This window comes from Tremella mesenterica (genome assembly GCF_000271645.1).
Source record: "Tremella mesenterica DSM 1558 unplaced genomic scaffold TREMEscaffold_15, whole genome shotgun sequence".
NCBI classification, from domain to species: domain Eukaryota; kingdom Fungi; phylum Basidiomycota; class Tremellomycetes; order Tremellales; family Tremellaceae; genus Tremella; species Tremella mesenterica.
In genome coordinates, this window is record NW_006711239.1 from 18,019 (window position 1) to 40,862 (window position 22,844).

At 46.1% G+C, this 22,844-nt stretch overlaps 10 protein-coding genes across 10 annotated transcripts; 4 read left to right on the forward strand and 6 right to left on the reverse strand.

The window, feature by feature from the left end:
* Positions 1 to 284: 284 nt before the first annotated feature.
* On the forward strand, positions 285 to 2,728 carry TREMEDRAFT_35271 (uncharacterized protein; the record flags this gene model as incomplete). The annotated part of the gene is made up of 5 exons (XM_007007654.1): positions 285 to 417; positions 459 to 517; positions 575 to 661; positions 1,654 to 1,760; positions 2,590 to 2,728. The coding sequence occupies 5 exons, from the start codon at positions 285 to 287 to the stop codon at positions 2,726 to 2,728; spliced, it is 525 nt and encodes a 174-aa protein (XP_007007716.1).
* Positions 2,729 to 3,004: 276 nt separating this feature from the next.
* TREMEDRAFT_35200 (uncharacterized protein) lies at positions 3,005 to 4,903 on the reverse strand (the record flags this gene model as incomplete). Its single annotated transcript, XM_007007643.1, has 11 exons — positions 3,005 to 3,197; positions 3,288 to 3,439; positions 3,499 to 3,566; positions 3,641 to 3,805; positions 3,888 to 4,005; positions 4,051 to 4,109; positions 4,158 to 4,330; positions 4,377 to 4,457; positions 4,506 to 4,581; positions 4,623 to 4,710; positions 4,754 to 4,903. 11 exons carry the CDS (start codon positions 4,901 to 4,903, stop codon positions 3,005 to 3,007), a joined length of 1,323 nt encoding a protein of 440 aa, XP_007007705.1.
* A 48-nt stretch (positions 4,904 to 4,951) lies between these two features.
* TREMEDRAFT_16816 (uncharacterized protein) lies at positions 4,952 to 5,910 on the reverse strand (the record flags this gene model as incomplete). Its single annotated transcript, XM_007007627.1, has 4 exons — positions 4,952 to 5,275; positions 5,322 to 5,336; positions 5,384 to 5,643; positions 5,733 to 5,910. Coding segments are annotated over 4 exons (777 nt in total), but the record flags the coding sequence as incomplete, so codon positions are not given.
* Positions 5,911 to 6,340: 430 nt separating this feature from the next.
* TREMEDRAFT_65520 (uncharacterized protein) lies at positions 6,341 to 7,337 on the forward strand (the record flags this gene model as incomplete). Its single annotated transcript, XM_007007691.1, has 4 exons — positions 6,341 to 6,623; positions 6,672 to 6,761; positions 6,806 to 6,861; positions 7,017 to 7,337. 4 exons carry the CDS (start codon positions 6,341 to 6,343, stop codon positions 7,335 to 7,337), a joined length of 750 nt encoding a protein of 249 aa, XP_007007753.1.
* Positions 7,338 to 7,606: 269 nt separating this feature from the next.
* TREMEDRAFT_35235 (uncharacterized protein) lies at positions 7,607 to 10,296 on the reverse strand (the record flags this gene model as incomplete). The annotated part of the gene is made up of 8 exons (XM_007007651.1): positions 7,607 to 7,934; positions 8,093 to 8,505; positions 8,628 to 8,828; positions 8,877 to 8,985; positions 9,092 to 9,162; positions 9,225 to 9,475; positions 9,522 to 9,804; positions 9,868 to 10,296. Coding segments are annotated over 8 exons (2,085 nt in total), but the record flags the coding sequence as incomplete, so codon positions are not given.
* A 498-nt stretch (positions 10,297 to 10,794) lies between these two features.
* TREMEDRAFT_35209 (uncharacterized protein) lies at positions 10,795 to 12,256 on the forward strand (the record flags this gene model as incomplete). Its single annotated transcript, XM_007007645.1, has 9 exons — positions 10,795 to 10,854; positions 10,926 to 10,954; positions 11,006 to 11,022; positions 11,093 to 11,185; positions 11,236 to 11,280; positions 11,472 to 11,487; positions 11,548 to 11,602; positions 11,792 to 11,951; positions 11,997 to 12,256. 9 exons carry the CDS (start codon positions 10,795 to 10,797, stop codon positions 12,254 to 12,256), a joined length of 735 nt encoding a protein of 244 aa, XP_007007707.1.
* Positions 12,256 to 13,887, reverse strand: TREMEDRAFT_72406 (uncharacterized protein). The gene is made up of 6 exons (XM_007007782.1): positions 13,753 to 13,887; positions 13,393 to 13,479; positions 13,000 to 13,330; positions 12,698 to 12,898; positions 12,544 to 12,631; positions 12,256 to 12,499 (listed from the first exon to the last, which is right to left on the reverse strand). Exons 1-6 carry the CDS (start codon positions 13,780 to 13,782, stop codon positions 12,427 to 12,429), a joined length of 810 nt encoding a protein of 269 aa, XP_007007844.1. The 5' UTR covers positions 13,783 to 13,887; the 3' UTR covers positions 12,256 to 12,426.
* A 2,342-nt stretch (positions 13,888 to 16,229) lies between these two features.
* On the forward strand, positions 16,230 to 19,116 carry TREMEDRAFT_35079 (uncharacterized protein; the record flags this gene model as incomplete). The annotated part of the gene is made up of 10 exons (XM_007007629.1): positions 16,230 to 17,213; positions 17,328 to 17,529; positions 17,575 to 17,681; positions 17,724 to 17,868; positions 17,911 to 18,062; positions 18,113 to 18,312; positions 18,356 to 18,417; positions 18,457 to 18,608; positions 18,669 to 18,772; positions 18,894 to 19,116. The coding sequence occupies 10 exons, from the start codon at positions 16,230 to 16,232 to the stop codon at positions 19,114 to 19,116; spliced, it is 2,331 nt and encodes a 776-aa protein (XP_007007691.1).
* A 212-nt stretch (positions 19,117 to 19,328) lies between these two features.
* TREMEDRAFT_65525 (uncharacterized protein) lies at positions 19,329 to 20,658 on the reverse strand (the record flags this gene model as incomplete). The annotated part of the gene is made up of 6 exons (XM_007007692.1): positions 19,329 to 19,386; positions 19,455 to 19,524; positions 19,714 to 19,839; positions 20,069 to 20,186; positions 20,367 to 20,384; positions 20,560 to 20,658. The coding sequence occupies 6 exons, from the start codon at positions 20,656 to 20,658 to the stop codon at positions 19,329 to 19,331; spliced, it is 489 nt and encodes a 162-aa protein (XP_007007754.1).
* A 142-nt stretch (positions 20,659 to 20,800) lies between these two features.
* TREMEDRAFT_45756 (uncharacterized protein) lies at positions 20,801 to 22,754 on the reverse strand (the record flags this gene model as incomplete). Its single annotated transcript, XM_007007668.1, has 6 exons — positions 20,801 to 21,202; positions 21,409 to 21,627; positions 21,676 to 21,886; positions 21,936 to 22,304; positions 22,351 to 22,461; positions 22,509 to 22,754. The coding sequence occupies 6 exons, from the start codon at positions 22,752 to 22,754 to the stop codon at positions 20,970 to 20,972; spliced, it is 1,389 nt and encodes a 462-aa protein (XP_007007730.1). The 3' UTR covers positions 20,801 to 20,969.
* Positions 22,755 to 22,844: the final 90 nt, after the last annotated feature.

Sequence of the window (22,844 nt, forward strand, 5' to 3'; positions counted from 1 at the left end):
AGATGAACAGCTTGGATGAGGTGGATTATGGATCGGGAGAACGATGTTGAATGAGAAGATTGAGAGAGCAAAGGAAGGTAGAGTAGTCAGAGTGAGTTAGGCAGACGAAGACGTTGGGCGTGGTCTATTTTTGGTTCCGTCAGCACAAGGAATTCAGGCACCAAAATAGCGGAACACGACGTCACAGCAACCAGAGTAACTATCCTGCTCAAATAGCTACACATTCCATCCATCTTCCCTTCTATCAACCCAATATCAGCTCACCACACAAACCAACACTCATCATGTCATCCAGTACCAGTCATGATACCCCTTTTCCCCTCGTCAAGGCCGATCAAATCGCTCAATCACTCGTACCCCACTCTCACTTTCTCTACCCCAAAGCCAACATCAACATCGCTCGAATGTCCGATATGGGTATGTCCTCTTGACCAATTTGTCCATCGCTAATATTGAAGTGGGTATGTCAGGTTTAGGTGTCAATTTTGTCAAACTTGACCCTGAAGCAGAATCCACCGTGAGTCGCAGTGCATGCTGTCCCACACAACACCTGCTCTGACTTCGCTGACCTTAGTGCATTCATTATCATTTGATCGACTCTGAATGGATATACGTTTTAGCTGGATCAGGTGTTTTACAACTTGTAGATGCTGGTATCACCGTTTATGATTCTCGTCAACAAATCAAAGACGCAATGGCTTCTGAATCGTCGTCGGCAACCCCAAGCGGTACGTTCCTAAACCTTGTAACCTACCCACGGCTATGAAGTGGTATTATGCTGAAATTTGATAGTACTTTCAGATGATTCATCACCTGTTAAGCATACCATCACTGAACATCTCATATCAAAAGGAGATTTCATGGGGTTCCCAGGTGGTCTAGGTTCTCGAAAATACGCTCATGGTTTGAAAGCTGGTAAAGATGGTATGGAGTACTTGGTTGGAGGTACTAGAAATAAGAATGATGTATGTTGTTACCCACTGTAAGTCCTTCTTGTCATCTTCCTTTTCCGTTACGCTGTCTTCATCCCTTCCACCACCTACCTCACCCTTCACCTTCTATCCTCTTTACATGTAATCATTTCATACGGCGTATCACGTAAGTTGGCTCCAAACATCGTGGACAGAATTCAATATGAGGTGTAGACTAGCTTCAATTTCCCATGGGGATCATTAGTCAAAATCAAAATTTTTAGCTCGATTGATGATCTCAGCGCTGGCAAAACTGTCGCATACGACAAATTCGACTTTGGCGCTATGCTTCTACCTGGTCAGACCAAATCGCGATATTGATTCCCAAAAAAACAACCTATCTTCTCAAACCTCTGTCATCGACCATTCATCCTTAACACCCCTCTCAATCATATGAAATCTTCCGACTATCCAGAATCCTCGGATCTTGACTTTTGCCGATGTATCATAATCTTCCATGATGATAACCACGACTCTCTCTTCGGCCTTTCGGCCAAGCGGCAAACGAACGTAACGCATGGTGCGAACCGTGTGTACGCTTCGGAGACACATCACGATCATAGTATATTTACATGAATATGTACATACACTTCTTTGTTTTCACTCGTTCACATAACAATCTAAGATGTCTGACGAACGATCCAACCTTTCTTTATTAGTGAAAGCTGATGCGATTTCCAAGGCGTTGCATGATGAGTCACATCCTTTGTATCCAAAGTCGAAAACAAGTACGGCGCCAATTTCCGATATGGGTAAGTCTACCTTCTCTTTATCTCCCCTCATGATCTCGTCAAAAACTATCAGGTCCAATGTGATTTATATCTTTTCATCACTGTGAAGCATATCGGGCGGACGGATAAACTGTGCTTGTACGCTTTGAATGCGTCGTACAGATCCAAATCCCCTGCCAGGGAGGATATTGGAAGAGATGGAAGAGGGGCTGAACTGTACCTTGTAGCTGGAATGAAAGACTTGGGTGTACATTTTGTCAAGCTTGAGCCTGAAGCTGAATCTACCGTAAGTTTTCATGTTTCTATTGACATCTTTTATTACACATTCCCCTATGTAACATTCCCCTGTGTCATATATCATATCCTATGAACACAACGATTCATTCTAGTCTTGGACACAGCTCCACCAACAAACGTTTTTACTTTGAGAGCCGAGGGAAGAGCTGACCAAATAGTGTATTCATTGGCATTTAGTCGATTCAGAATGGATCTACGTCTTATCAGGTTTCGGAGTTTTACAAGTGGTAGATGCCGGAATACCAGATTGGACGTCTAAAGAAGAAATGGTTAAAGCTGTCATGTCACCTAAATCCGATGAGAGTGAGTCTTCTTCTAAGTACTAGCTCATGATCATCGGTTCTTGATCACGTTTCTCCATGTCATTCGTCAAAATGGACGATTCGATGAGTGACATCGTTAGGTATATGATAGATATTTAGAATAAGATACGAAAAGTAACTCGTTAGGTATATGATAGATATTCAGAATGAGATACAAAAGTAATTCGACTGGATTTCGCTGGATGGATCAGAGAGAAAGGGAATTACCAAATTTGTCACACGCTGACAGGAAGAGCCAAAAATTGAAATCGTCGAACACGTCATCAGTACTGGAGATTTCATGGGATTCTCAGGTGGAGTAGGAGCTCAAAAACATGCTCATGGTCTTAAAGCTGGAAAAGATGGTATGACTTATTTGGTAGGAGGTACTAGATCTGGGAAAGATGTATGTTATTACCCATTGTAAGTGATCCTCACCCCACATCTCTTTCAATCCCCCCTCCTCACTCTAGGGAATGTTAGGGAATGTTAGAGACATCGGTTTACCATTCAGAGCTGGTCAAGCCATAGCGAGACACTCCAATCCATTTCACGCAATGTTTCTTCCTCCTGGTCCTACACCGGAGAATTAATCAATCCCAAATTTAACCTCTGGAGATCCAACTCGGGGAGTGCAGTGGTCATGGAGATACTCATACAAACGACAGTATCGTAATGAGACAATAGCATGCAGATGTATATTCTATTCGTATTTGATTTCAACAGTGAGTGAAAATGGTAAACCTGGGTCTGTGACTACAATTTGAGATCCGTTTGGTAATAACGCTGAAACGAGTTTGTCGAGATTTGGACGTGTTTTCTCATATAATTGTGGAGGAGCTTGAAAGAATAATGGTTGACCTGTGGCATGGGCCAGTGAAGGTCGAGAGATTTGACTGAAAAGTCAACATGTCTCATCGGTGTGTTAATTTTTGATGTTTCGAGAACGGGGAAAAGTGTGTGAAGTGAATGAGGAAATCACTAACAGATCTTGTCGCGCGCTCAGCCACTCGACCAGTCTTTCCAACGTCCATTCCTTTTCTATTTGAGCTGTAATGTTTTCACCTCCACAAACTGGACACTCGGGTCGTCTCTCATGTTCGAATGTGAAAGTGTATATAGAGTCATTACCAGTGTACTGCAATGTCAACATCCATATCCATATCGATTCTATTAGATTAGAGTCTGAGAACATACCATCATGTAATTATTCAGTGACGGGGCACATGTCGTGGCGAGTTTGAACGCTTCGTTACAGCATGACGCTGACAAATCAGCCATGGTCATATTTTATCATTTCGATATCACTTTGTGGAGTTTAAGACGAAAAGAAACGTACCAGCAATGATGGCGTTGGTGCTGGCAATGGCCGGGATGATATTCTTCACCACTCCTTGTGTTAGAGACCAAGTGACTCCCTCTATGTTGAACTCTGCGGCTCGTGTTGATGCTTGTTGATATAACCATTCGATATGTTCAGGATCATCAGTGTCAAGTTTCTTGTCTGGATGCATCAGTCACTACTCGCTCTCTCTCTCTCCTCAAGCGCGTTGTTAGAGGTGAATGTGAACAAGTTCAACTCTCACCTTTGAACACTTTTGGCCATTCCAGCACTGATGCCCATTCTATGCAGTGTTCCGGTAGTCGAGGAGTGTTCGCAATGGTACAAATGGGGAAAACAGTGGGAGGAGTAAGCATATCGATCTACAAACATCAGCGGTGCAATATCCCCAAATAAATATGACTCACCGAACATTCGTAACACGAAGAAATAGTAGGGAGGATGACTCGAGCTTGACCCTTGAATCCTAGAAACTCAGCAGTCTATAAGTTGAAAGTGACCTAGGTTCACCTACCCTCTGTCCCACCATCAATCAAAGGTTTTAAACTATCTGGATTCTCCTCGTCTACCATCTGCACCAATGTGGCATTTATCCATCTTCGTGCAGATATCGAATCCAGTCCAGCGATGATGATATCAAATTGCATGTAGAAGGATGGAGGATGATCTTGAATCTTGCCGTGATATCTTCGCCGATTAACTTTATTCTTGAGGATAGCAGCTCGACACTCACGGTGTGACCTTGACACCAGGCACTCTGGTCATGACGAACTCTGCTGCAACTAGGGCTTTAGATTTACCCACGTCTGTTTCTCTGTCCAATCAGTGTTTACAGATAAAACTTGGAGAGAAGTATACGCACCTGAAGAGAAATTGTCGGTTGAGATTGGAAATATCAATAGTGTCCATATCTATGACAAAGATATCATTGAAACCAGCTAATAGGTAAGCTTCGATGATATAATGTACAATGACATACTCAAAGCGAGGTTTTGTAAGATTTCGCAGCCCAAACCACCAGCACCTATGACAAGGATTTTGGCCTTAGTCCTTAGGACATCTTTCGTCTGCAGTGTCAGAATATCCCAGCAATGGACAAAGAACCCTAACCTGTTGACCACCTAGAAAAACCTCATCTGTCCATGGCCCCCTACGATCCAAAACTTTATCTATGACAGACCATCGACTTTGGTCCGCGATGTAATTGGTGACCCTAGAAGGTCCTGCCTCGACATCTCCAGATACATATTCCACATCCATTGCCACATCATCTGTCGTATGTCCGTTGGTCGAAGGTACTGGGTGAAGAGGAAGATCCTGAAGTAGCATCCTCCATATAGCCCATCCTACTCTACCAAATCCCTCACCCCCTGTCCCATCCTTCCCCCCTAGCCGACGTCGCGCTTCAGTCGTTGTGGGGATGTCAAATAGACCCGAGGCAGATCGGGCGTCGACCATGTGAGAAACGATAGGAGGAGTGTATTCCGGATGACCTTGGATAGTCAGTATTTGGGCGAGAGGTTGTGAGGGTGTGGAGGAAGGGTGGTATTTGACCATTGAATGAATGGGATAACGCTCGGTTTTGAGAAGCAAGTGAAAATCAGGTGGAAGGGTGGGGACTTGATCTCTGTGCTGTTTTCATCAGCCTCATACTTCTAGTCGATACGAACGAATTCACCATTTGCTGCACGTACTATCCGAGTCAGCAGATTATCTTTCGGGGTGATAAGATAAACTCACCACTTTATCTTCTTTACCTTGACCGTCAACATCACCGCACCACCAATATCGACCTTCACTGGTCACTTCATTTTCATACACTCCAATTTCCCAACCGTTATCCCCCTTTACACAGGTACCTCCGAGGGCCATGGCGACCACTTGATGTCCGAAGCAGATACCGACGATTTTGACATGCTGTGTCTCAGGAGTGGTAGCGACACTATGGATAAAATCAATGAGCTCTTTGAGCCAAGGCGTATTATCGTATGCTGAATATTCTATCACGTAAGCAGTCTGTCCGTTCCTTCAGCCCAACACAAATAGCTATTGTCGGTATGTACATGGTCACTAACAGAGAATTACTCACTCGCTCCTGTCATCATGATAGCGTCGTAGCCATCTCGAGCCCCAGCGATAAGCTTTTCATTGGGAGGATACTCCATCCTATCTACCACGTCAAAAGCATCAATGATGAGCTCGGTGTTGGAAGCGATGGCCTGGTCCGGGTAAGAGGCTAAAGCTGTATGAAGCCATACTTTGTATATCTGCAGATCTTCGGGTCAGCATATCTTTGAGACTATTGCAAAGACTCACAATCCCCAAAGTCTTCAAGAACGGCAGGTAACTGATCCCATTAGCAGAAGATAGTCGAGTGAAAGGAAGACGGCTGACTGGAGTATCACACAGGAGCAAAGCGATACGAAGGGTACGTTTGGTCATCTTGACAGTAGTTCAGGTAGCTCTCCACGTCTCTTATGTAGGTGTAGCCAGCCTCCGAAGTGAGTCGAATTGCAGGAGAAGTAGTAGGATGTATGAACGAGAGACAAAGTCAAAGTCAAAAGGAATCGTAAGTTAATCTAAAATATATCTCGACCAATTCCATTGTCGTTGTCGTCATCGTTCTCTTCCACAACTCTCTACTCCCTCACCTCTGTCATTCCGACCTACTACAGTACTCACTACCAGATCCACCTGATGAACTCCCCCACACCCTCTCGTAAGGCTGGACCATCTCGTCGACCTACTCACACCCCAACACCTTCAACTCCCCCTCGACCAATTCCCATCACTCCTGATCATCCCAACCCTTCACGCAAAGGTTCAGCAGCTCTTTCCACTACTGACCGTCGAGCTCGACGAGCTCAACTACGTGACTTTTACGGTCTACCAGGCGATACGCCTCTCAGTGTTTCATTTTCTCCAAAAGGCGGTAGAAAGAAAATTGATAAAGCTGAGGATAAGGAAGGTCAGAATCAAGGTGAGTTTCTTTCATGTTATTGAGACTTTTTGACTGATTGTGGAAAAGGGAAATTTAACGCTACGATATATTATGAGAACCTGATCTCCCGTGCGGACCTAGCCGAGCTCATGGGGACTGCTTCTAAGTTGAATAATGGTCAGTCGGAAGAATGCCTGAATATCGTCAAGCTGACAAGGGAGAAATCGCTGGTTTACATAGTTCTGTAAATTCGTTAGTCTACAACCATCATCATCAGGTAAGTATGTCTTCCTTCACTTTTGACTTTATCATTGAATAATGTATCCTCTACGATATCTCGCTTCGAGTATTTCCTCTAAGAGTAAGATGGATCGCTGGAAGAAAATGAATGGTTGGGAGGATTTTATGTTAATTGATAACTGAAAACGATAGTTATTCGCTGCAGGAGACACTATTGCAGTTCTAAACTCCCGTACTCCCCAACTTTTATCGATAGTTACAAACCTTCAAGATAGCTTTTCTTCAATTTCTCAATTGGTAGACTCTATCGCTCTTCCGGAAATACCACAAGAGCCTATCGATCCGGTCAAGGCGGGCATAAGGAGAATACGTTTGATGGTCATTGCTGAGGGTATGTCAACTTCATCTCACCCCCTCTGCTTTATAACATATTTATACTCCCATCTTCTTCATGTCCAATCAAGTCAGGCAACGCAAAGTGACGAGTACACCGCTGATCGTAGAATCACCTGATGATATCCGAAAGTGTTACACAGCGTTCGAAGATCGTCTGGGAAAAGATGTGGAGTCGGGAAGACCGGGGTCACACGAAGAGTTGGAAGAGTGTCAAAAGATTTTATCTGGTTTACCACCTTTTAAAACACTCGAATTGACAGATCCATGAGATAACGAATTGGGCATTCATTTGTTCATCGTTTTTACATAATCAGCAATAGGGATATAGATTATGCAGGGTATCATTGTATATCGACCATATTTGACGTCAGAGGATCTAGAAACGCTCATTCTGTACTTTCTCTCCCATGCGAAAATTCCTCTTTCAGTCTCTTCATCACAACCTCGTAGCTGTCCTTGTATGGTCCGAGACTCTCCTCCTTGACTTTTACCTTTTTGACCTGTTTTGTGTGCCCGGCAGATTTCAAAATGCTTTTGAAGTGTAACGCTTCCTGCTTCTCCACCAGCGTCCAAGCCGTCCCTGATCGACCAGCTCGAGCTGTACGGCCTACCCGATGAACGTACTTTCGCATGTCCAGAGGGATGTCATATGAGATGACATGGGAGACTGTTGGAAGATCCATGCCTCTGGCGATCAAGTCGGAACAGACAAGTCTCGTGGGTCAGCTTCGTCTAGAGAAGATCTTCTTGTTCCTCCTCATGGCCCTGCTATGCTTTGACCGTGGAAGGTACTACTCTTCTCTAGTCTACCACCTTAAAGCGATATGGAGTGGGGGATATCGATGACGGGCTATAGTAAACATCACACTCACAGTTGCACATCCCCTTGACCAAAAGCGGCCAATAATTTCTTCCGCTCTGCCGGTCGCATATCACTCGTATACCCTTGGACAACCTTACCACCGCCAAACGCGACCTCAAAGTATTCGAGTAGTTTCACGAGTCTCACGCAACTTTCCACGCTTTTGGTAAAGATCAACGCCGAGCTCACAGCATATTCCGGTGAGTGAATGAGATGAATAAGATTGAGAGGTTTGAGTTGAGGAGGAAGAATGAGCATGAACTCCGTAAGAGAAGCGGGAATAGCAAATTGTTCACCTATGCTGTGTGCTGATGGTTGTGCGAGGGATGATTGGATGATGTAGTATCGAGGCGAATTGAGTGAGAGTGAGGCGACTTTTGCCGGATCGCGGGTAAGGGTAGCGGAGAAAAGAAGCTTCTGACACTGCTGATTAGCGAGACTCTTCAGGTCGGGGCATTTGGGAGCAAATAAGCCAGATGTCATTGGGGACACATGTTTATGAGGTGAGACACCACCGTCGCCGCAAAGAAACACTCAACACTCACCTGCTGTTCAGGGGGATCGAGAAGACTATGACTTTTGTCGCCCAGACCACAAGCTGACATCCACAGAGGAGCAACGTGGTCATCAGGCATGATCTCACGTTCTAGTGCCATATTATCGTCGGTCGGCCGTGTATGCCTCAACACCATCATGAGCCAGTCTTGATAGCTTTGATTGAGAAGTCGGTCAGCCTCATCTATTACCTGCAATGTCATAAGCGGACGAACATCACTTGATGAAGTGAAGCTCACGAGAAAACGGAGATGTTGTAAGGTAAAATTAGGAGTTTGACTGAGATGGTCTATGAGACGACCGGGTGTAGCTATAAGTATGTCTACTTTACTTGAGCCGCCTAATTCCCTACAGTGTCAGTGCATTTTGCTCTGCCCGTAACTCATTCGAAATCTGCTGCAAGTGACGGTGCCATGGAAAACAAAAGCATTTAAAGAACATGAAAACAACTCACTTGATCTCCAGATCTTCAACAAGAACCTTTTGTTCATGCGCGAAAGAATGCTGTCCGCCGATGGTTCCGATCTGAAGTCAGTATCGATCATCTCAACAATTGGGCGTTGTGAGGTTGACATGGAGCAGCTCACTTTCAAATCAGTACCTTTCGCCAGCAATTCGAGTGTCTCTCGTACCTGCACTACCAGATCTTTGGTAGGTAACACAATTAACGCTCGAAGTCTAGTGATGGTGCGAGCGGATAAGATTTCGATGATCGGTATGGCGTATGCGAGCGTTTTACCTGAACCAGTCGGAGCGGATATCAGATAATCGTGGAGATTGGCATATTTCAATGGGGTAAGAGAGAGAGGAAGAAGTTTCGGTAAGAGAGCTGCTTGTACTGTATCATCAGCATTTGCATAGGTCTCCGTCGATTGAAAACTGACCAGCGAAAAAATCGATGACTCCCAATTCAGACAACCGGGCACTCATATGCTCGGAGATGGCAGACACCTCTCGACCACGTTGTTGCATTTTAAGCTCGGATAAGGGTATGCGAAGATTTTCCTCAATGAAGGTCGCTTCTTCCAGACCCGTTGGAAGACCTTGCCGAAGGAGGAGATCGGTCGAAGGTGCCGGGACGGCCCTGGGCAGAGGGAAGGCTTGTAATGGTTGGGGTTCATCCTCATCCAACCTGACATCCATTTTCTGAGGTGGCTCACTTTCCTTCTTCTCTAACTCATCCTTCTCTTGTGAAAACTCTGATAAGTCGACTCTTCCACCAGCCGTCACTGCGTCACCTGTTATATGATTGTCAGAGGCAACGGTCGTCTCCGGCTCCGGTGCACTTGACTTTGCAGCCTTCTGCAGGTTTCGTGCTTCTCTTTTGGCCCTCTTCTCGGCTTTCCGTCTGGCTCTTTCCATCTCCTCCGTCGCTGGCCCTCCTTCACCCGAAGTTGATTTCTCTTCTTGCCCCTGTGAACTCTCAGGGATGGATGGTTTAGTGGAAGTGCCCGCTCCAGTCCACCGCTGATTGAGCGTATTGTCAGCCTGTTCATGACAATATGCTTCTCTTGCTCCGCCGACACGTAACCGCATTGGGACGTGATTCCCTCCTCGTGTAGGGTTCCATTCTTTGTGTTTCGGCGCAGCTGCTTTTTTGGCAGAATCCAGCTTGCGCTTTCGTCTCGCTTTCTTCTGGAGGTAACGGGCTTTTGCTTCACTCTATAGTATCAGTCACCTTTCTCAAATCCGGCACGCGGAAATTATGGTAAAAAACATCCCAAATGAGGAGGATGAAGGGAGGGAGGGAGGGAAATGGGTGTCATTCCAGAGAAGGGCCCAACCCACTTTTTTCTTCTTCTTGGGTGCATCAGAAGCGTTGTGTCCCACATAATGATTTCCGACTCCATTGTCGTTTGACCACCGACGAGAAGGATGAACCTCAATTCCCCCACCTCCTCTCTCATCCTCTTGTGAGAATACGACATGTTTGCGTTTGGTAGTCATCGTCAACGTAGGTTTCTGACTGATGACTGGACAATTGACTATGCGAGTACTTAGTGACAACTTTCAGACTTTTCTTAAACCACCGTGGGAAACCTTAGGCTCGATCACACTCTCCTCTCCACCCTCATCGCCGTACTTAACTTATCGAGGTGTACATGGATGTTGTGAACAAGGTATACATATCTCTCTCTGACCTATTGAACTCTGAATATGCCATGGCTCATGAAAGCAGAGCCTGATTCAAGAATAGTTAAAGGAAAAGATGTCAAAGTGAGTAATAATGTCTCCACCTCTCACTCCTTCAAACATTCTTTCGATCTACGGAAAGTGTTGACGTCCAGTTTTCAGTGGATGATTTCGAAGCCTTAGGGTGAGTGTCATTGGTATCGTGAATATCCATACGCTGAGACTAACCCCTTAGGATATCTCAATGGGATGGTATGTCAGACCCTTATCTATTCTTTCACTGGAGAACGAAACATAGAAAGCCTCACCAACTAATGAAAAGGTGTCAGAAATCACGAAGCTAAGAACATTATGAAAGATCGTATGAAAGTTGGAGACGATGTTTTGTTCTATCATAGTAATTGTAAAATTCCAGGTCAATATGTTTCTCTTTATTATATATATTTCAAACATTCTGATGAATAGGTATATTCGCACTTGCGGAAATTGTTCGTGAAGGGTATCCAGATTGTCAGTTTTTGAGATTTATCTTCCCTTACCTTACCTTACCTTCTATCAGTGTAACTTATCTGTGATCAGGTATGCTTGTCCATACTCGGCTTTTAAATTGAACGTAATATGTCAAAACGGAGAATACAGCTGTAAATTCTGAGCTTGAGCTTGATAGTCCAAGTTGGAAAATTCACAATATTGACAGATAGATACCGCTTGGGATCTGTGAGTGTCACGTCTGATGCTACTAGGTTTACGTCAATGAAAGATCTACTAAGATGATAGTGATCATCCGTACTATGATCCAAAAACGGATAAGGAGAAACCGACTTGGTACATGGTGAGTTTTCTCACGATCAAATCACACAACACGATTCCCTCGCCAGATGAGAAATCACTTATTCGACGTGAGACGCCTATGAGAATGCCAACACTATCATTTTATGTATCAAACTTCCCACGCTAGCAGACAAGAAAGACGAAGTTATTGACAGATTACGCTTCTGAGGTATCACACGCTGACATCCAGGTCGACGTCAAATTCCGCTCCCGTTTACTTCATCCACCCACGTTGGCTCTGATAAAACATCTCGCGTCCTCGACAACTCTACCCTCAGAGGTGGAGTATATCGGGTCTGAAGGTTTCAAAGCTGTCAAGGAAATGCAACTTGTCAACCGTGGTAGATTAAGTGAGAGATTAGTCCATCGGCGCTACATACGTAAGCTGATATCAGGTGTGCAGCCGGTCACCGATAAGGCTTATGAGGTCATAAAACTGTTAGGAGAGCGAGGAGGTTGGGAAGGTTTAGGCCAACGTAGCAAGGGTTCAAAGGGTAGGAAAGGACAGAGGGAAGACGTGGTTCAAGAAGAAGATAGACCGGCAAAGAAGACGAAAGGAGGGAGATCGACTAGGACATTGCAATCTAAAACCCCAGACCAGGTTCATACGGAAACCAACATCTCGGACCGTGCTCGACGCAAGCGAAAATCATGACAAAATGGGATCAAACATGTTTGACATCTCTGCACAGGTTCGTAGATCATCATAAATCTGAGTCTCGTTCTTTTTTACAGCTGGCCGCATCATCGCTATCAACACCTAACTTCCAGATTATCGTTGCATGAGGGTGAAAGGGTCAATGACAACCCTTAGGTGGTGGGAAATCATCCGGAACCAGGTACGAGTGGGGCTCGCTCTTCGTCATGGAGTGCACTGCCGGAACCGCGTAACGTGGTGCTGAGTACGTCAGCAGGTAGCAGTGTCAGAGGAAAACTGCTTACTAGAGGGACTTGATGATAGCAAAGAGTGACAGAATGAAGAAGGCAAATGCGGACCAATGAATGAATTTGCTGCTAGTCTGGTGAATGACTATCTCGTTAGTTCTGATCTGCTCTTTTCTTATCAAGTGAGGACCAGAAGATGTTTTAGACTCACAGATAGCAAACAAAGCCCAGGTGATCGCGGCGGCACCAGCAGCATCACCCTCTTTGCTTGCAAACGCGTATGCAGCTGCGGTGGTCTCGAGGAAGACAAAAGCCAGGAAAACGGCGATTTTCGTCCAAATACCAGCCGAGTGAGTGTGAGCGTTGACACCAAAGGCTTCAAAAAGCGACAAGACGACGAGAACGATAGTCCCTGTGAGTCAGAACTGCTCTTATAGCTCGATCAAGATGCAAGCAAAGGAGAGGGATTCTGATGAGGGCAGAGGTGGAACAGGTCATGTAGACGAAACTCACAGCCGTGGAAGAGCGAGAAGGGCAAGTGTACGAAAGCCTCTTCGGCTAGACTTTCTCTAGCCGAATGATTCTTCTTTACGACAAAGTAGATCTGGCTGACGGTCGCGGATACGAGCAAGCTCAAGACGAAAGCGAGGATGTACCAGTGCCTAGCCCAGAAGAAGACGTAAACGGCGTTAAAGATACCAAGGAGAGCAAATCGCCATGCAATCGAGTCGACTATGATTTCTTGACCACGCGTGGTGAATTGGAAGATCATTGTACCAAGGAGGAGTAAATGAATGAGAGTCCATAACCAGAATGCCCAGGATGACGGAGTGACATAGGTCACCTGGATGTTCAGCTTGATACTCATACCCTTCCATCGGTGTTATATGATGGTCATGCACTTACTTTAGAGGAGCCGTACATATCCTCAGGACCAGCGACGGAATATACATTGGAGCCGAGAGAGACGGCGTAGACAATGATGTTCACCACCTGGGGGTTAGTAGATGTAAAAAGTGTCTATACAGGCGGTGCACGGTCGTGAGACAAAGGATAGCCTGAATGATGGTCTACAGACAACAGAAGGTGACGAGAGTGTGAGAATCGCATCAAGCAATGGCGAACAAAGTATGGAGCTCATCGAAGAAAGGATAGCGAGGGAGACAGAGATGGGCAGAAGGGTGATGTATGATGCCATGGGATTCAGCGGCAAGGGCGACTCAGGCTAGCACCACCTATGTGTTAAGAGTAAAAGGCCAGACTGACCTTGATGAGCAGACCGTCTGTGAGTGCCATGGTGTCAGTCGTTGCTTGTTGCTTGTCCTCGTGATTGACGTATAGAAATAAACGGGGTCCCAGTTGAGAGTAGTTGTATGGAAAGCGAGAGGAGAAGCAAGAGAGAGAAGGAGGCGAGCATGGGAGCATTGTCCGACGTCACCTTTAACAGTAGCGAAGCATTACGTCATCATCGCTCCCAGCGGGCCGGGCCAAGTGATCACGTGATACGTTTCCTCGGTGTAAGCGATCCGTGCGGCTGTGTGGCGAGTGGCGAATCCTGATGCCATCAAGAAGAGCCATCATCGACCCAAAACGTTGCAACGTTGACTGACATTCCTTATGTTCCTTGCTCATCCCTGCCTAGTCCTCTACTACCAAGGTCAATTTATGTGTAGATCTCACAGCTCAACACTATCCTTTGCTCACTTCCTTCAATCCATCTCCTTTGTCATCCTCTACATTTCCAACATCGCACACACACACTCACAATCACCAACTGTCCATCTTCCATGTCACCAACCCTTTGATATGCCTTCTTCTTGGAGGGCGTCACTCTTCTTTCAAATTTGTGTATTATCGCTATCCACTTTACCTTACCTAGTAAAAAGTCAAGCTGTCAATACGGCTTTCCCGACCTTACCTCATCCTCCCCTTGGCGTCAGCCTGCCTCCTACCCCTTCCCCTACACCATCTCCTTCACCTCAGCTAGAAAGGCGTCAAGGGGGACCAGCCTTGACCATTGTTACCACAAATGTCAATACCGATACACCGACTGCAACCACCAGTGATTCATCATCGTCCACCAGTCTCACTCTTCTCACCGGACCAGTCCCAATATGGGCCACCATGGGACTTATCATGCCAGATCCCTATTCCAAGATTTACACTGGTCAGTTGAATCCATTTTCTCATGAAATGAAGCTTACTTCAGGGGTCAACTATACATTTGGCTTCGTGGATCCTGTCAAGAGACCAGCACCTACCTTCGGTGGATGGTTGCGTGAAGTGACTCCTCTTTTGACTTTTCCTGATTATACGGTGAGTCAATATCCGTTGACTTCCTCCGCTTTGGACTGATTGAGTGTAGGTCAATGTGTTCAACGCCTCAGGTACAGCAGATCCCAACGACGTCAAAGCATACCCCGATGGAAGCAATGGTCTCTGCGGGTAAGCAGAAATAATGCTCGCTATCTAATTCTGACGATCCAGGGTGACGGCGGAGAACTATGCTGTTCAACTTCCGTTTCGATTCGACCGCCCTGGATGGTATCTCTTTACCATCAATCAAACATGGGCTCAGCCTACGATCGTGAGTACTACAGTTTTCCTCGCTTTCTATTCGCCACCTCGATACGTTTTGACGAATTCAGTAACCAGTCGGTCATTGAAGTTGTCATGTCACTGATATCACAGACCTCTGACGGCCGTTGTTCCGATCCTTTGGTCCAAGAACGATCTTTGTTCTCATGGATGACTTTATCAGTCGCCCCCTCCCCTACAGCGGACGGAGCATCCCCCAGCGACCCGACCTTTCCCCCGTATACATTGTTCCGACAAGTCAGCACCACTTCTCCTCCATCTCTTCCCATCGATCCCGCCCCGTTGGACCATGGCCAAGCTGTGGGAGTTGGAGTAGGGGTCACAGTCGGGGTACTGGCTCTCTTGGCCATGCTGCTCAGTATCATCTGGCTGCGAGCACGGTCACACGTGCAAGGAGAGGTGAGTAGTTTACTTCCAAAAGGTATACGTTCCCGCTAACTTATAGTCACTCGCCTTTTCGAGAATGAATGATCAGGAGAAAGACGAGTTCCTGTCCGCCAGTCCTGGACATTGGTTAGATCCAAATTCTCCGGAGAGATTTAATTCCAGGGGTATCTGGAGGAGGCCGAGTACAACAGATTATCTCAAGTGGCGATGGAATCAGCGATCAGGGAAGAATATGAGATTCATAGACAGGCCCCAAGTCCCTCCGAAAGACCGACCCTGGGTTTATCCTCAACAGAACCAGCCTATGATGGGTCAGATACCGGGTGGGGTGGGTTACGGACAGACAGGGAGGCCAGTACAGTGGGTACAACCAGGCGGGGTATACACTCAAACCCCGTATAACCCACAGGGTGGACCCAATGGGCCCTGGGCTCCGGGATGGGGAGTTGTAGGATAGTCTTGATTCTCGTTAGCATCATCTAGCATAGCATACTGTACCATCTCACAATATTCATTCATGTCCACCAATGGTTTTGCAACTCCTTGACTGATGCCATGTGACTTTGTCACCGTCGACAGCGACTCTTGATCTTGTCCATTTAGCTGCCACACTGCCACATCGGTGAACATTCACAATTTCAACTTTGTTCCACCTCGGTAACCTCTTTTCCATTTTGACTCTCCTTCTCGCTCATACATACTCGTATCTCTAGCGCATTCCTCCCTCGGCTTAAGGTCAGTCGTAGGTCGTAGGGGCGATGGAGATCAGACCGATATTGAGGGCAGTGAGAGTGCCCCGATCGGCCTTTCCGGGATCCTGTAACATATCGTCGCTTCGTCATGGTCTCATCTCTTCTCCTTTCCGAGTAGGTCAATATCCCAATGATACGCTCCATGCTTATGGGACGCAGACCACCATAGTACCCCTATCCCACCACATATTCTTCATTGCAAAATCACGCGGGTTCACTTCATCCCACGTTATCAGATCCGAGCCCGACTCCCTCACTCCGTTTCAAGCTCGAATCGCCGCCTTGGAAACCACAGCTCTCACCAAGAAGGAAGATGAAGCTTCTCAACTCGCTCTTCTCAAGGAACTGATTCAATCTAATGAGGCTGCCGGTGTGGTCAAATATTACGAAGCAATGGCGCTGGCGGAGGATGCGACGGGCAGTACAGCACTGCTCAGAAGTCAGGAGGGGTTTCAACTCTATGCCGAAGCCCTCGGACGACTAGGACGTTTGGGTGATATAGCTGGTGTGGTGAGACGTAGAGATGCTCTATTGACCGGATCTACCCTACCCTCTCCTTCTTCCCCGACTACAAGCTCAGTCACACCTCAAACCCTCCCACCTACGTCCTCAACCTCGACAGAGTCTTCTTCAACACCGTCTCCACTCTCACCCCTGCTTGCTTCACTCCGAAATCCAAACCAACCTTTGACATCGTCCTCGTCAAACCTAACCTCCCCGACCACAGCGGCTATCTCGGGACAGCCAGGTACAGCTCTTTCTCCGATTTACGTCCAAATGGCACCCCCAACTCCTCAGGCGACTCTCATGCGAGCGGTCCGTTGGGTGCTGGGTTTATGTATCTGGGTTTTCGTTGCGATGACAATCATGGGGATGCTGCTTGAAAATACTGGTCTAATGAAAACGGGTTCCACACCCACTGAGTTTCAGCCCGAGGAAGGTAGAGTGGTCAAATTCAGTGATGTCCATGGTGTGGAGGAGGCAAAGGCGGTGAGTTCGATCCACTACCTGTCTATACCTTCCCTCAGCATCTCTCTATTGACCCGCGAGGTCAGCAGAATTATTTCAATAACTGACAGACGTGGGATATGGCTGACGTTTCAGGAGCTTGAAGAGATTGTCGAATTCCTTCGTAATCCTGAAAAGTTTTCAACCCTTGGAGGCAAGCTACCAAAAGGTGTTCTTCTCACTGGTCCTCCTGGAACGGGCAAGACCATGCTCGCACGCGCTGTTGCTGGAGAAGCTGATGTTCCTTTTCTTTTCGCCTCTGGTTCCAGCTTTGATGAGATGTTCGTAGGTGTTGGAGGTGAGTGCAACTCTTCACCTTTCAGCAGCCTTGCTAATCATCCAGCCAAGCGGGTCAGGGAACTATTTGCAGCTGCTCGAAAGAAAGCACCGGCTATCGTCTTTATTGACGAACTGGATGCTATTGGTAGTAAAAGAAGCGCGAAAGATCAAGTGAGTCGATCAACTTGTCGTTGTGAACCCACTGACCTCCAGCACTACATGAAGCAGACTCTGAATCAGTTACTGGTCGAATTGGACGGCTTTGAGAGCTCGGAGGGTGTCATCATCATTGGAGCTACAAACTTTCCCGAGTCTTTAGACAAAGCTTTGACGCGACCGGGGAGATTTGACAGACACGGTGTGTTCTTCATCGACGATGAGAGTTGAGCTGATGGCGTAGTTGTTGTTCCATTGCCAGACGTGAGAGGCAGAATCGAGATCTTGAAACACCACATGTCAGAAGTCCAATTCGACGTGGATGTGGACCCAAGCATCATCGCCCGGGGTACGCCAGGCATGTCTGGTGCCGATTTGCAGAATCTTGTCAACCAGGTGCGCCCATTCTGCCCTTCCTCGACAGAATGGTATTTGGTGACCCTCAGGCTGCCGTCAAAGCTTCTAAAGATGGAGCTTCACATGTACAGCTCAAGCACTTTGAGTGGGCCAAAGATCGCATTCTGATGGGTGCCGAAAGAAGATCTCATTTCGTCACCGAAGAGTCCAAACGTGCCACTGCGTATCATGAAGGAGGACATGCGCTGGTAGCTCTGCACACCCCTGGAGCGTTACCCTTGCACAAAGTGTGAGTTTATCACAAATAGGCTGCTGCCGGGCTGACACTTTAGCACCATTATGCCTCGTGGTCAGGCCTTGGGGATAACTTTCCAGCTACCAGAGCAAGACAAGGGTGATTGGCCCTTCCAAGTGATGCTAGGCTGACAAATAGATTCTTATACCCGGAAAGAATACTTGGCGATGATAGATGTCGCACTTGGAGGACGAGCAGCGGAGGAGATGATATCTGGGTATGATGATGTTACCAGCGGGTGTTCTAGTGATTTACAACGGGCAACTGATGTTGCGGCCAGGATGGTTCGAGTGAGTCATCTTTTTCTCCCCGTGTCGTCAGTTGAGCCAAGGTAAAGCTGACTTGTATAGAGTTATGGATTCAGTGATAAGATCGGCTTGGTAGCTCATGGTGATGATGAAGCATATTATCTCTCAGGGAAGAAAAAGGACGAGATAGAATCCGAGATTAGATCGTAAGTTTGAATCAGCTCTACCACGCGATACGGATACAGTCTTCAGCCTTGCATTAGAATCAGATCTGTTTCTTGATGAAAGCGCGGGAAGTTGGAGGGAGGGCGAAGCTGATCATCGCAGGTTTTTGGAGAAAGGCATGTCTCGTGCTCAGAAGATATTGAAGACAAATGAAGATCAGTTACATAAGCTTGCGGCTGCTTTGGTGGAGTATGAAACTCTTTCAAACGATGAAGTCAAACTTGTTTTACAAGGACGTAAGTTAGATCGAACCACCAATCAAGGAGAGCGTTTAGTGGGAGAAGCTGAGAAAGAAGCCAAGGGAGAAGTAGTGGAAGGTATCTAGGGAAAAACAAATATACTTGTTGCATTTGCATGGTCATTTGCATGACGTTTTTCAATCAGAAGCTATGTAAAGTACTCGTACTCGAACAGGATAATTTCCTGACTGACAAGGACCATGATGATTTAGAATCCAAACTTCATTTAGTAGTCATCTACAGTATACCATATCAATTGCTTTGTTCGACAAATACATCATTTGAACAAATTTTTTTATCATGGACCAGCGTCGACGATTTCCTTCAAATGTTTCTCGACGAATTTAGTATGAGCACTACCATCAGTTACTCTAACATTGCTTCGTAGTCTTCACTCATGTACTTGATTCTCATGATGACTCACTAAGGATTAAGGTTATCAGTACAAACTCCCTTAACTATACCTTGACGATCTACGAAGAATGTAGCACGTTCTGATATTTCAGCTCACTCGCTCCTTCCTACCCTTTCTAAACTTGTGTAAAAACTCTACTGACGACAGACGAATGGTGATAATTTTCAATGACTGGAATCGTTTGGAAAGATAGAGATAAGATAAGATACGGAATTCAAAATTGATACTATTAGTAGGTAGTAATATTAAAGATGACATAAGTACTTACCGGGTATAGCTCCGAAAAAAGCTCTTCCCACTTTAAAAGCTTTACGTGCTTCACCATTCATGTCAGAAACAATAGGATATGGTAGATTTTCTTTATCAGCGAAGGCTTGTTGTTTCACTGTTAGATCTGGTTATCAGTTATCAATTACCAATTATCAATTTGTTTCCTCGGGATATCTCTTCTCTTTAACTTCAACTTTCTTCTCTTCTCTTCTCTTCTCTTCTCTTCTCTTCTCTTCTCTTCTCTTTCATTCTCTTTCATGAAGGACGAAAATATCGAGGATATTTTAGTGGATCTTAAATTTACAATGTGATGGCAAGTGACTGTTAATTTGAAAAGATATTTCATCACTCACCTGCGCTCACACCCACTATGGTCAAATCGGGGTGTCTAGTAAATACCGGATTTTCTTTGATCGCATCGCGGAAAGAACAGGCTTCTATGGTACATCCCATAGAACCGCTTTGTGGGAACTGGTCATTAACATCTTCCTGTCCACCCGTTTCTTATCACTTTATTTGAGGTTTGAGGTTTGTATATGAGAAACAAATGAACGAGATTGATTGAGATTTGAGGTTTGCATAAAAGAGACAAATGAACAACATTGTTGAACCATAGGTAAGTCATGGAACAGGAGGAGAGAGGTGACTTACGAAGAAGACGGCAAGTGGCTTGATCAGTCAGCATCATTTTCATAGTGTATTCATGGAATTATTCCATTGTCAGGTTCTTGTATTCGCATCAGAGACGTGCAGGAGATAAGATGAAGTACGGATAGTATAGTAGTAGCTTAGCTTATTCAGTGGGAAGGATTTCTGAAGTAAGTACGAAGTAGGCCTCACTCACCTTTTCACCAACGGGCAGGACGAAGGGTTCACCTTTTGGTATACCCGGTAACGTCAATCGAGGAGCAGGTTTTCCAATTAGAGGATGATCTTTGCCCATGTCGTGATCACTGAATAAGGTTCTTGGGCAAAGAAGACAAAGAAGTAGTAGTGGTTGAAGGGAGTGACGAATTGTAAGTTTAAGAGATATCCAGATTGAGTTTAGCTACCATGGGGTCCCATGGTAACCGTTGTCAAGGCGGGAAGGGTCTAGAGTTTGCATAACGCTATCATCATAAAGGCTGGTTGCTACTGTAGCTGCAACGGATCGTCGGCCGGTCGGCCGTCGGTGATCATGAACAGCGGTGTAGATGTTACGTACGATTTATAAGATGATCAAGTACAGTATTACACTACTTCCAGCCATACACCCTAAACCTCAATCACACCGAGTTCATCATCTTCATCCTCCTCCCCATGAACCGAAGAAACCTTTACTAATTCGCTCACCTCCTCGACCCGAGTTTCATGACTCTCTTCGCCCTGTAATAATGACACGAGTCGTTCGATGGCTTCTTTGATCTGGGGATCTGTCTCCACTTTGTGAGCTTCGCGGACGACAAAGTACGCCCCTCTACTTCGGAGCGATTGACGTCCAGTAAAGGCTAGTTATGTTAGTATTGTTACAACCTCTCCGTTAGGGTCCAATCCGATGTTGGACTTAAAGCTTGATATAAGTGAGTTTAGAGGGATATTAGAAGATCCGGTCATGTAGTAGGGATAGAAGGAGAGAATCTGTAGGAGAAGGTGTCTCATCTTACATACGAGCACGCCACCAAGTGACAAGTGGGGATATAACAGAGAGACCTACTTGTGGCGAGCAGTAATAAAATTTCCACACACATCATCCTCAACACTATGTCCTTCTCTCTAACTTTTGTATCTGGCAGAAATTGCAGTGATAAAGGCAACTGCTCCATCTCTTCCATGTCATACTCTTCCGCACCCATGAGCGGACTAAGCACCCACGGCAAAACGTCTACCCCTCTGACCATACGCGATGGATCTGAAGGAAGTTTAACTCGATCGTCTGACAGACATCAACACCGAACACTGAAACTCAACGATTGGAACTCACTCTCACTTGTCAGCAACCATGCGTGGGACCCACGGTCCATGGCACAATTCTTTATACAACCCAAAGCTCCACCTCGACGTATCGTATCGGAGTGTTCCGTATATACGACAATTTTGGCGAGTAATGGTTCATCTACATCTGACGGGGCCGAAGTGGAAGGATTTGGAAAGGGAGGTCTAGGGACAAGTAATAACGATCTCGTCGTCGGAGCCTGTATGATCAGCAACATCATATGACTGAAAGAGAACAAGCGGATGTACCATACTGATATTGGCAAATACTGAAGCGAGGAAGTGACATTCCCCTTTTCTCTTTCCTCGACCTTTCTTGACATCTACCGAAGCCCCATCGGCGAAAGCCTCGGCTAGTGCCCTAACAGCTTCGATATCCGTTTCTTCCTCTTGACCGACAAGCTCGTTGAGACGACCTATTGACGGTCCCCAGTAATCGGGGTGAATCGTTGAAGAGATAGAAGCCGAGGCAGGGAAGTAGTAAGGAGGGTAATGCGACGATTTGGGTAGGCGTGAGATGGGAATCTGAAGAGATGCAATTATCGGTAATAAGGTAGGGTGTGAAGTCAGATTTGAAAGTAACATTGATGTCAATGGAGAAAGGGTTGATGTCGTATTCTATACCAAGATGAGCATCATGACTTGGTACTGAGGAATCACATACGGCTGTGTAAGATACTAGCCACACCAAAAACTCTTGGTCGACCATATGCTGGGCAGCAGCCAAAGTGTCTGATAAGTTGATCAATGCCGATAAAGCGTCATGGGCGATGAACTGATACCCATGAGCGGTTGGACCTAGCCGAGAAAGGGTCGACATACCGCCTGATCTCTACAGAGAGATGTCAAATCTTTGATAGCTTTTATCTTGACATTATCGCCATCTGAATCTATGCTCCGTTTCTGAGGAATGAGACCGGTACTGTGGTGTCCGAGGGAGGAGGGGAGGAAGATATGCCTGTCAGGGTCGGATTTGGCGGTATGGCCTACAAGGTTCTGCAGAGCTAGATGCCTAGCCGAAGGGTTTGGAGAGTCAAGGAATTGGAATAAGTCTACGAGATCAGACATGACTTTATTCAGATAGTAAGAGCAGATAGCATAGGTCTCTGTGATCTCTACTGTACCTCTGTCCTGCTGGGCTTATTTCTGCAGACTTTT